At 40.0% G+C, this 12,927-nt stretch overlaps 1 protein-coding gene across 1 annotated transcript in view; it reads left to right on the forward strand.

Moving 5' to 3' along the window:
* The window catches only part of ttc7a (tetratricopeptide repeat domain 7A), a 64,574-nt gene that overhangs the window by 134 nt on the left and 51,513 nt on the right, over positions 1-12,927 (forward strand). Inside the window, exons 2-6 of the mRNA XM_034681587.1 lie at positions 2,605-2,794; positions 6,435-6,598; positions 6,696-6,864; positions 8,868-8,998; positions 9,214-9,338. Coding sequence (XP_034537478.1) covers positions 2,605-2,794; positions 6,435-6,598; positions 6,696-6,864; positions 8,868-8,998; positions 9,214-9,338 — 779 coding nt within the window. The remainder of the gene's footprint in view (positions 1-2,604; positions 2,795-6,434; positions 6,599-6,695; positions 6,865-8,867; positions 8,999-9,213; positions 9,339-12,927) is intronic.

Genomic DNA, 12,927 nt, shown 5'->3' on the forward strand with positions numbered 1-12,927 from the left:
AGTCACAGACCCCTGCCTTTCCCTGTATATACACCTTGTGTTTGTAGTTCCACTCCTGAATATCCACTCTTCCCTGCACCTTTTCACTACATGTCCTCTCTTTCTAGAGCTCAAAAGTCAAGAAAAATGATTTAATTCTCCTTTGTCTGGTGCTCCGTACAGTTGTCACAGTGCGGTTACTCTGGCAAATTATTCTGTGTTTGAGCTAAGGGGATAGAACCAATGCTGCTGAACAAGTCATAGAAATTACAAAACAATGATTTAACTGAACTCAGTGAAGAAGTTGTCATTATTAACAGTAGATATCAGATGTATTTAAACATGCATTTTGTGTGTTTTGGTTGCTGACGTTGCAACAGCAGAGCGCAGCTTTCTGTGAAATGCTGCTTCTTAAGCCTTTAACCTGATCCAGTTAAAGTGTTAAGAGGGGAAGATTAAGGACATGTCTGCTTGGAGGAGGGCTCACTTCCTTTTCCTTCCAGCAGCTACAGATCAACAACTCTCACTCACTTCGAGGAACAGACAAGCAATGCAAAATAACATATATTTAAAGTGCATTTTAAAGTTCTGTACAATGTAAGGAAGCCTGTTAATCAAACATCAACGTGGTTATATTCTTGATATTCTGTACAGCTTTCTCAAAGTGTGTCATGTGTGACAGTTTCACTGGGCTCAGGTCCAGAGAGGCCACTGGTGTTTCTGGACCACGCGGTTTCTTCTTTTGATGGTGCAGCTTTAACCTGCTTTTGTGGATGCAGTGACAAACTGTGTTCACAGACAGGGTTATGGGAAAGAGATTTTAAGCCCAGGTAGTGATGAAGGAGAGGGAGTAATGAGGGTGATAATGTATTCATGATTTTACTAGAGTCATGTCTGTTTTTAATGCAGTGCTGCCTGATGGCCAAGAGATCCAACCGTCTAGTTTTGATCTATAGCCTAGTCCCTTTCATACAGATGTCTCCAGATTCTCTGAATCTTTTCATGATATTATGCACTGTTGGTGATGAAATCCACAAATTATTTGCATTTTTTCTTTGAGGAACATTATTCTGAAATTGTTAAACTATTTCCTCATACAGTCTCTCACAGTGTGGTGAATCTCTTCACATCTTCACCTCTGAGAGACTCAGCCTCTCTGGAATCTTCTTTAAAGGCACTCTAATCTGTTGCAAATTAACTTAGTTTGAAGATTGTTCTCCAGGTGTTTTTATTTTTAGCGTTACTCAACTTTTTCCACGTTTTGTAGTCTCTGTCCAAACTTTTTTTAAACATGTTTTCAACATCAAATTTAAAATAAGCACGTATTCGTCATGAAACAAATTTTTAATGCCTCAATATTTGATTTGTCGGCTTTGCACTCATTTCAATCAAATTCAGAGTTTGAATGATTTGCAAACCAACAAAGCTCTGTTTTATCAACATTTTGCACAGCGCTTTAAAGGTGCAGTTGGTAGGAATGGCGTAAAAAACTATTCTGTTTTTGTGCTGGGTTTGGAAAAAAGTCATAATACCCACCGGTACTCATCAGTTATTTAAGTAATTTGAGATTATGGCCAAATCTCTGTGTTTTCCAATGCCTTTGTATCAAGCAATGTTATTATTCCCCTTTGTTCCCGTTATCACGGTCCAATCAGAGCAACTCTTCGACCCTCTGTCCTTATTGGTCGAGTGGCAGACCCTACTAGGTTGTCCTGATTGGCTGGGAAGCCGGCACTACTTCCTTGAACAAGCACGAAAAGTAGGGGAAATCTGGTGGGGTGGTTTTGACATTCAAAATCTCTCTCCAAACTGATGTTTATATCACGACTACCAACAGCAGCTTTAACTGTAGAGGTTACAGGTGTCAGACGAAGTGGATGACTGCATGTTACCTAAACAACCTATTCTTTTATATTGTCAACAAAAAAAAAGACTCATGTTGACTGACACATTTAACTTTTAAAAGAAAGCCGGATAGGATTTTGTTAAGAGAAAACACCAGTTACACATGTAGTAGGAAAAAAAAGCAAGGCGATAAGACATACGTTCCTCCAGGGGCGCCAAAATATTGTCAAACCAAAAGTTTCTAACAGATACTTTGTCATCATTTAAAGACATGGACTTATTATGAAGATACACAAAGGGATTAGCCGGTGAAATCAAGTCATTATTTTGAGATAGTAATTTTTATTTTATACTAGATCAAAATGTGTAGCCTACATGACATTTGAGAAACTTGTCATTTTTGAGAAATGTATGCTGTGTTGTTAAGTTACAATTAGGCTATGAGATACTCAGTCATTACACTAAATCCTCAGGGTCTAGTCTCGTCAACAGAATCCCTAATGGCAGGAATGAGCTTACATAAATAAATGAGATGTTTGATTATAGGTTTATTCTCTGAATGCTGCAGATTTTTCCACAGAAATGACCTACTTCACTAGTTCATGTAATGACAATCACACTCTAATGTAAAACACAGCTTACTGAGACAGAATTGCATTAGGCCTTTTTACTTTTGGCTTCATTTTTGTTGACCCTTCATGACTGTAGTAACAGTTCACACCCCTCTCCCCCTCCTCCTCCTCCCACGAAGTTAGCTTACACATTTATTTCTCCCTCCAGTCTGCAGTCACTCCCATCGTGTCCGGGGAGTACAGCCACCACCACCGGGACAGAGCGCCGATGGCAGCCCGGGTTTCCTTCACCCAGATCCGTATGGAGACGGAGGTGGAACGCTGCCGGGCCGAGTGTCAGTGGGAGAGGATGCCGGCAATCATCGATCAGATGCAGGCTGCGCGATTCCACGAGGACGGTGAGTCGAGGGGGAGTTCACCTGGAGGGTCGAATTACCTGTCGTTATCTGAATAGGCGTACAGAAAATAACATCGACAAAAATCTCAGTTGTCAGGTTGAATCTCTTTTATTATGTGAAAAGTTCAAACAAAAGTAGGCTTTATAAGCTTTTGAATGACAGAGGAAGTTGTTTCCAGAGTTAATGACTTCAATTGAGGAAAAACCTTCATAAAAACGTTTTAAAACAAATGCCTTGCAGCAAGAAGAGGATCAATTTACTGTAACTGGAATTTGTTGCAGATTCATTCATGTGATTTAAAATTTAACTCTGAAGGAATCTGAGGTTTTGATCTAGGATGTTTTGCAGTGCGCACAAGCTGGACTTTGGACTCAAAACAAGTCAGAGGGCAACTGTTGAGGATTTCTCTGCAAGTCTATTCCATAAATAAGACAATTTGCACAACACTAAACTTTTTTCACTGCAGTGGTGATGAGAAAATGATTTAAATCACTGAATCAGTACGAGTGGGTTACAGCTGGGGTCAAAAAGGATTTCTGGGCAACAATAAAACATCTCTCACTAGACATTTATAGTGCACACAATAACTGGCTGAATGGGAACATGATCAAAAGTGTTTTAGATCTTCCTCACTGTCCACCTTGCTCACTGGGGGGTGAAGTACAGTACTTCTGTCCTCACCCCTGAAATCCCTCCACACAAGCTCAAAGAAATGCAAACACTCTTTTTGTCCTGTGCCTCATAAAACATTTCTGTGCTGAGTCACTAATGCACCTGCCTCCACCCCTCACACACGCAGAGTAAATATGGGTTCAGGTGACTTTACTGCAAGTCAACAGTTATCGTGCCCATAACTGGCTGATGGTGCAGGTGGACAGTTTGCACATGCAGTGAAGTGTTAAATCAATGTGTTGTTACTGTGCATGCATGTTTGAGTCACATCAGCTGATCAGACATTCATGGAAAGACGCATGAATCAGGGGAGTCACAGCATCACTGCTGCACAGAATTAGAGTGCAGAGAGAGGAACTTCATGGCAGGTGAATTAATAAGGAGTTTTATTTAGTGGTGGATTCAACCACAGCTGGAAAAGTCAAACGCTACAAAAGGCTCAAATGCTATTATACTGTCTTACTGCTGTGCGCTGTTTAGAATCATCATCACTGAATCAAACAAATGTAGACGACTGCATTATTGAACAGCAAATGAAAAAGTAGAAACTCTGAGGGGACATCGAGCCCTATTTAAAGCAAAGTAGCAAATTTAATGACTCATTAGCTACAGCTGAACATTAAACAAAATCTAATGTTAGTATTCAGCAGTTTCTATCAAATATTATTGTTAGTTTATTTTGAAAGAGTTCAAAAACAGAAATTTAAATAAATTTGACCACTTTTTCTACCTTCTCCAGGGTCATGTCCAGAGGTGTGGCATGGACCCCTCTTTAAATCTGATTGGCCACCCCACTAATCATAAACCCTGATTGGGTATTTACTTTGTTTTAGGCAGGACTTAAGTTAGAAAAAAAATAATTGTCCCAAAATGCTGATGGTTGCCATCTTTGTATTTAAATATTGAATTTCATCTGTGCTTATAATTGTAGAAAAATATCAAGCATCTATTTACTGAGACAAGTGACTGGAAGAGGAATTGATAAATCAATATTGCAAGCTAACTCCTGCAAGCTCTGTAACTGAAAAATACAGTTGTTGGCAGCATATCAATACTGAAATATTAATTGTAAATTAGACTGTGCAGGAGTTGCCTGCAATTTTTAAGTGCTTTAATTCGTGACTTTGGGCAAACTTTTTTCTTTTTGGGTCTGTACTTAACCAAGCTGAAAAGATTGACTTTTGTGTCACTTTTTAAAGTTAAAGAACTACTGTATATGAAGGAATTGAAAATAGACAAAAGGTAAATGCCACTTCTGCATAAGTCAGTGCCTTATTTGGCCACTCCAGTCAAAAAAATCTGGACTCAGTCTGGTCAGGTCATTCACCCTGCCTTCTTCATGTTAACAGATGGGAGATAGGTCAAACTATATATGTAGAATTCTGTCATTATAGTTAGTTCTTATCATGCTGATCTATGTTCAAGTATGTAGGCAGTGTTCACGTAGTCATTGAACCTTCCATAGCGACGAGTGTCCGCTTCAAACCCACAACCGACCTGAGGTATCTTTGATGTTTTATCACTAAGTTAAATGTGTGTTTTGGTTTGGGAGTCAGTCCTGCAGCTTCACCGGCCAGATTGCCTCTGCCCACACCGCGACTCCACCAGTGGTGGTATTTCTGCTTCACTTCTCAAAATGGGAGGAGCAATAGAGGGTGGTATCCAAATTAATATACAGTCAAAGTGTTAAACATTCAAAGGATGTTGTTGCTAAATGCTTCACTGTTAAAAATCCTCACTGATTGCAACAAGTTTCTGTTTGTTTCCTGACGCACTTAATTGTATGATTAAAACAAATTATAAATGATGCATTTCTTGTTGATCAGCAGCTGAAAAGATAAAGGATTGTTGAAATCTGAGGGGTCCTCATTACACATATTAAGAAATCTATTTTATAAGTCATTAGCTGTAAAACAAAATCTCACATTAGCATTGAGCCATTTCCAGCTTTAATGAATATAACATTTAACAGATATTTAGAATTTAGAATGATGATATAGCAGATCTCATTAAAATCTGTTTATCGTTGTGTGACTTGGTAGGTAGATACAGTGAAACTGACGCTCAGTGGAAACAGAAGGACAGAGGCTCCACAACTGAAACAGAACGTTAGTTTCTATCAGAGAAATCCTTGTACTGATCCAAGATGAAGGTCGTCAAACTATTCAGCCTCAAGTAGCTGAAAGCAGAAGGAAAGTTAATGTAGACAGCATCTAGATGAGTAAACAATCACTGATTATTTTTGAATGAATATGGGTTGTTAACTGATCCTGTGGTCATGTCTCACTTGTGAAAGTAACAAAAGAAGACGACAAATCTACTTCACTTTTTATTTGAACAGAGCTGTAAAAAGTTCCTCTGGTTTGATAACGCCTAATGAGTCAGCTGTGTTACTTAGCAACTTGATTTAAAAAAGCACCAACTTCATCCAAAGTCTAGATCCTCCAGCTCATGTGGTTTCACTACAAAGCTCTTTCTCTGTAGTTCTGGGCTAAGAAACGTCCTGCTGTTTCTCCCTCACCTTCCCCACACACTGATAGCTTCAGCCTTGACTGTGCTGATAAAACTAACAGGCAGATATGTGACGTTTATCAGGATATAAACACTCTCACAGAGTCGGCGTCAGAAGACACACACACAGGGTGAGAAAGGTAAACAGGAAGATTTAACCGAGTGTGTGTGTACACACAAGCTGAGGTTCAGTCGTGGACTGTGGAGGTGGTTTATTGTACGACAAGCACTTCTTATCGTGTGATTATACGGCAGAGCTATTTAAAGAGAGCATGAGGGAAATGTAGACTGTTGCTTCTACTTCAGGAGTATTTGAGCTTCTGCCTCGGAGTCGGTGGGAAATGTTGTTTTAATGGACTCACTGAGGTTTGCTTTGGCTACAGAAAATAATGACCTTTGACCCTCAGCTCAGACCAACTCTATAAAACTCAGTTTTTCTATCCTGACCCCTCCTCAGATGACTACGGGATGCTGCTGATGGCTGAGGCCCTACTGGAGGAGTGCATTCAGGAAAACATTGACCTTTTACGGAGCTGCACGCCTTTAATAGACAAGACCCAGCCCAAACTGTGCCGGGCCAAAGGACACCTCAACTCGGTCCTGAGCCGAGGCCGCCTAACAGTCAGTGTCTTTACAGCTTGCAGCATATTTATAGAAATTACTAAAAGAAGTACACAAAGCACAAGAAGCTTCTTCTTCAACACAAGTTTCTCTCCAGCCCAGATACCTGAACGAGGCTCTGCTGCTGATGGGCAAAGTTCACTATGTGCAGGGAAGATACCGGGACGCTCAGGGGATGTGTGCCAGGGTGGGACTGGAAGAGTTAACCCAGGATGTACAGCCCACCTACCACCTTCGCCTGCTGGCTGAGGCTTTCATCATTAAAGGTATTTCTGGAAGAATACAGGTAAATTACAGATACTTTTCTGCATCTTTAATGCTATTTTTTTCCAGTGAGGAGATTTGTGGAAAAAACATTGAACACAAATGAACAGAGGCACATGGTCTCAGGGATAAAAAAAAAACAGTGGAATCCATGAAGTGACGTCAGACTCCTTTAGCAAAAACAGTAATTAAGGATGAGGAATTCAGGAGTTGCTGATCTACTTCTCCCTCAATCTGTTCATTTCTTTGTGTTTCTTGTGTGTCTTTAGTGTCCTAAATGTCTATCCATGGAAATGCAGGAATTGAATTGAAGATGAAGTTTAAAATAAGACAGATTCAGATAAAAGTAACAACAAAAGTCTTTTAGATAACATTTCTCTGCAACCGTAAAGAACACACTGTTCTTGCTAAAAAGACTATTTGAGGTCAATTTTAAACTTGTTCTTTTTTAGTCGGGTACAATCTTCATGTTTATTTTTATGACTCACAAAATGCCAGAATTATAAAAGGTCAAAGGTCACATGCATTGGGCATCATTGCTGCAGTCCTGTGTGGCCTGTGTAATCTTATCAAACCCGTAATTATATCATTACGTTTCCTGTTTCCTGATGATCAGATGTGACCTCATAAAACAGACCAGGACTTAATTACAGAAAGTGTTGGATTTTAATGTCCTCTGATTGTTTCTGATGCTGAACCAGGTCAGGTCCTTCGGGGGGTTGTGTCTCTCCTTCCCATGGATTTTTCTGTATGTTGCTGTGGGACTTCATTCAGACATGAATATTTGTCTGATGATGTCTGTCTATTGGCAGCTCTCTGTTTATTTGATCAGGCTGGCGTCAGGCCTAAAGCTGAAGTCCGTCACAGACCTCCTGTGGTCCAGAAATATTCTGTTTATTTGCATCGTTAAGTCAGTAACAGACTCCAGAGCTGGCATCTGGACCAGGACTGACCTGCTCTCTTCTTCCTCTGTGATTATGTGTTAGCACAGCATCCGTCTGCATGGCACAGTGTGAGGACATGTGGGGAGGAAATTAGAACAAATGAAGGTTGTGTTGGGAGGACAATGACCTCTTCAAGGGAGTCTGTTTCTGCTTTTTTCCTTTCACTTTCTTGAATTCTGGGAATTAGTCGAGTGGATTTTATTTAATCCAAGATGTTTTTTTCCAAGCCAGTTATTTTTCTCGTACTGTGTCTTCTCACGCTTTTAATTATTATTTTTGCTCTGCTTTCTTTTTAATCACCTGACTGTGTTAAATACTTGATTCTGATTGGTTAGTACCTCTCGACAACCATTATTAACTTTGAATAGCAAAGGCGACGCTAGGGCAACCTGATCACGTCACACCTGTCAAATCAATCCAAGGAAAGGAATTATAACACACCAAGTAAATTATAGCATCTTTCTCTGATGGCCTTTTCTTCCTGCTCAACCAGTCCTATAACTCTGCCAAAGCTCATACTATGTCATGGTATGTGGTTGCTTCCTGTTTTATTCTGTTTCTTCCTATTTTTCTATTTCTTTCAATCACATCCTCTTGTGTTTAAACATCCTTCTCTATTTTCTGCTCTCTTTTCACACTTCTCGTCTTCTTTTCTCTGCTGTGGACTGATCACCTATCTAAAGTTTTATGCTCTTCAAATAAACAGAGATTAATAATAAACGTTTCCTCTATGTTGTCTACAGATGCTATTAGATCGTAATGTTTTTGTTGTCATGAGTTATTCAAAATCAATTACTGTTGTCAAAGGGTTCTGACCAATCAGAATCAAGTATTTAGCACACTCAGATGATTAGTAAGAAACTTTAGGGAATGGCTTAAAAGGAGTTGATCACTAACTATTGATGAACCTATGAAATATGAATGGCTTCATATGATCTGCTGAAACTAATTTGTCCTCTACTTTACCTTCCTGCTGGGTATCACCTGCTATCATGACCAGCAGAACAGCTAGAGCTCACCAACCATCTGTGTCAGCTCTCTGGTCTCTCTGTCTGTCTCAGGTCTGTCTCTGGATCACCAGGCGATCTCTTCAGTGTCTCGTGTCCGTCTGTCTGAGAGGGAGGAGGAGAGTCTGTCCTGCTTCCTGAGAGCCTGTGACGCAGCACTGTCCTACCTGCAGGAGCTTGATAGGGTGATTTTTAGATGATGTGTAATGTAAAAGCTGTCACTAGAGTGTGTTCAGGTACTTTCACCTAGGATCAACAAAGAAACGTGTTTCTTTTACTAAGTTAAAGACATGGTTCTTTGCACTCCTGTCTTTGAGCCTTTGATCAAATGATACTGAAAAATCAGCACAGGCTCCATAATGAATCTATATGTTCTTTTTATATATATATGTATTTTCAGACTGTATCAACCCCCCACTCCAAGAACCCCAAATCCAGTCTGCTCCCTCCACCTCCTGACATGGACCTTGGCTACTTCCTGCAGGCTGCGTTACAGAGTGCTTACCTGTGTCTGCTGCAGAGAGGGTGAGGTTAACTCTAACAACACATGCACAACACACAAACACACATTGTGTATCTTATTTCATGAAAAGCTGTTCGATGTATGTTAGATTAAAAAAAAAATTATGTTAGATAAAAAAATCTTTTCATGAAGAGTGATCCAACCTGAGAGCAGCAGAAACTATTTTAAAGCAAACAACAGAAACATAAAAACACAACCACAGCACTGTCACACCAAATCTGAGACAGAAATTCATTATGGTGCATAATCCAGTTCAATATTCTTAAATTATTTAAGTGAAGACACAAATTTAATTTTGTTCTCCATGTTATGATCATCTCTGACTCTCTCACATCCTTGTCTACGTTCTTACTCGAAGAGAAAGCGGAACATTTAAAAGCGTTTCTTCCTGATTCTGTGAAAGCACTAGAGACAAATATATTCAGGATACTGTGAGAGCACAGGCCACCCAGATTTTGTTTTTACTCAAATGTTTAAACACAGATATGATGTTACTCGCCCAGGAGAGATTTATAAATAAGAGTCAGTCATAGACACACAGACGTGGACACTGAGCTGCAGCATACAGAGTAACGTGTAGATTTAACCAGTTTAAAATATACATTTCATACTAGTATACAGCACTGATGTTTAAGTTTGAGTGGATCTTCATAAGACTTCATCACTTGCTGTTTAACAGTCTCAGCGTTTGTGTATACATCCTCGTCTGTGATGGACGGGACTTTACAGTTTTATCTCACACACAAGGTGATGAAGAGCAGACATACAGGACAAACTCTCCTGCGTGAAGCGGAGATGCTCCTGAACGCACTTTCAATTAAACTCAAACAGGCTTTATTGTCATGAGAAACATGTTCACATTGCTAAAGGAAATTGAAAATAAAAACTGAGTGAAAAATGCTTAGACAGAGCTGTGCATTATGGTAGTTTATAAACTTAACTTGTTGGTGACGCTGTATAATAATCTTTACATTAGGGGTGTAACGGTACACAAAAAATGTGGTTCTGTAAATGATTTTGAAGCTTTGGTTCGGTACATTTTTGGTATGCTAAGAGGGAAAAGCGACAAATATAACTCATTTTCTTTTATTAGGAACTTAAAGAAGTTTTACATGCTGTCTAAAGTGCAGCATCCACAGTTCAGGCTTGCAGGCCTTTACTTTTTAGCATTTTAAATGATATATGATTTGTTGGGGTAGGTGTAGCCTCTAAATCCTGCTGCTTCACAGTGCGTTAGTGCCCCCCGAGGTCGGGCAGACACACACAAACAAATGTGCCCAAACCATAGACTGCATAAGTAATGGACGTAATACCCGTGACGTCATCCATATGTTCCTGAGTGCTGTTTAAAACCAATCGTCTGCAGGAGCCATATTGCTCATGCTGAACTCTACCAAACTAGTGTGAGGTAAAGAGGCGGGGTTTGAGCCTCCTAGCCAACAACTATGTGTTCCCACCAAGCGGCAACCTCCGGTCTAAAAATATGAGTCAATGCGGAAGTGTTAAAAGCTGCAGTTCATCGAGGATCCGCTTGAGGCTGGCTCCGGAAGTACCAGAAGTCACATACACATGAATGGGAAAAAGACGATCTTTGCTGCAGAAATAAACATGTTTACAACCTGGTACAAAAGATGAGTGGAGTGGAGGTGGGTGAATTTTTTCCTAACGCGGCAATTTTGAAGATATTGAGATTACTAGTCTTCCAATGAGAGGCACAGCTGCCTGTGGGAACACTGCAGCTGTTGGCTAGGAGGCTCAAAGCCCGCTTCTTTACGTCACACTGGCTCGACAGAAGCAATATGGCTGCTGCTGCCGATTGGCTTCAAAACAGCTCTTCAGAAACAGATGGGTGACGTCACGGATACTACGTCCATATTTTATACAGTCTATGGTTCCCACCTGTCAGTCAAGTCAGTCATGTCTTTATTTCACCTCCCTCACCAACTGTCTTGCAGATATAAAAACATGGATGGCTCAGATTTTCTTACAGCTTAACTACAGTAAAACTGAAGCTGTGCTTTTTGGCCCTCAGGATGCCACCAAACTAACCTTCATTAAACCATCTGTTAAAAACCTTGGATTCATTTTCGATTCAGACCTCACTTTTGAGTCACAGGTAAAATCAGTGGTGAAAAATAGTTTCTTCCTGCTCAGAACCATCTCAAAGTTAAAACCAGTTCTTTCTCAAAACAACCTTGAAATAGCAATCCATGCTTTCGTTTTGTCCCGCCTTGATTATTGTAAGTCCCTGTATTCTGGAATCAGTCAGTCGGCCTTGTCCCGCCTGCAGTTGGTCCAAAACGCTGCAGCCAGGCTTCTGACTGGTTCCAGGAAGAGGGATCACATCAGCCCCGTCTTGGCTTCCCTCCACTGGCTTCCAATTCGCTTCAGAATTGATTTTAAGGTTTTGCTTTTTGTTTTTAAATTTCTGAATGGTCTGGCCCCTCCCTATATAACTGACCTCCTGAGCCCTTACAAAACCTCCAGGTGTCTGAGGTCTTCTAACATCGGTCTCCTGGAAGTTTCCCAGTCAAAATATAAACTGAAGGGCGACCGCGTCTTCGGAACAGCCTCCCCTCCTCAATCAGGGACGCCCCCTCTGTTGACTCTTTTAAAACTCTCCTCAAAACAAACTTATATTTCAGTATTTGAGTCATCTTCCCCTGAATAGGTTTCCATTCCCAATGCTGCGCTTTCCTTGTTCTTTGTTTGTCTCTTTCTCAAATAATTGTTTGGTTTGGTCTCAAATTTAGTTTTTTATTTTATTTTATTTATTGATTTAATTTTTTTTTATGTATTGTACAGCACTTTGGTCAGCTTCTGCTGTTTTTTTTAAATGTGCTTTATAAATAAACTTGGCTTGACTTGACTTATTTGGGCAAAACTCATAATCTTAATATCTTCTGAACCATCCAACTACTTTGAATGTCAAGCAATTCTGCTAAAACCAGCTTTAGGTGCAGAAATAAACAGCTGGTCTTTAGTCTTGTCCTAGGTGGTTTTGGAAGTTCTTCTCCTGTCACAATAGCTCACAACCTAGCTGCTATATTTACCCACATCAGCCTTCAGGCTTTGGATATTGATCATGTTGTGAAATAATTGAATGATGTTTGTTATCAATGGTCCGTACAATTGGTAGGTAGTTAAAAATGTTGCTCTGTTTCCACCTCCGATAATTGAGTGCAGTGGGTGCAGAGTCTGTGAAGAAGTGTGTGCAGAGTCTCTTTGACCAACAGGTGTCAGTGTTGCTCTTTAACTCAAAGCAGCAGCCAGTGCAGGGATGTCCAACTATGTCCAATTTACCGGGTACACTCAGTTTAAACTAATGCAGTCTAATCCAATAGATTGCAGTAAAAACATCTGTTATTATTTGCATTCAAATACAGTTTTTTAAAGCCTCTGATGTGCTATGATGATAAAGCCTCTCTGCAGACTCATCAATATAATATGTCTTCCCCTTTTATTTTTTTTAATTCCAAGAAATACCAATCCTTAGATATTACCAGAGTCCTTTGAGACGACCTTTATTCTTGTTGTGATTATGAAGTTGATAACATTTGGTTTTGTTGAAACAGTTTCAAAGCTGTTGAT

This window comes from Notolabrus celidotus, chromosome 4 (genome assembly GCF_009762535.1).
Source record: "Notolabrus celidotus isolate fNotCel1 chromosome 4, fNotCel1.pri, whole genome shotgun sequence".
Classification (NCBI taxonomy): Eukaryota; Metazoa; Chordata; class Actinopteri; order Labriformes; family Labridae; genus Notolabrus; species Notolabrus celidotus.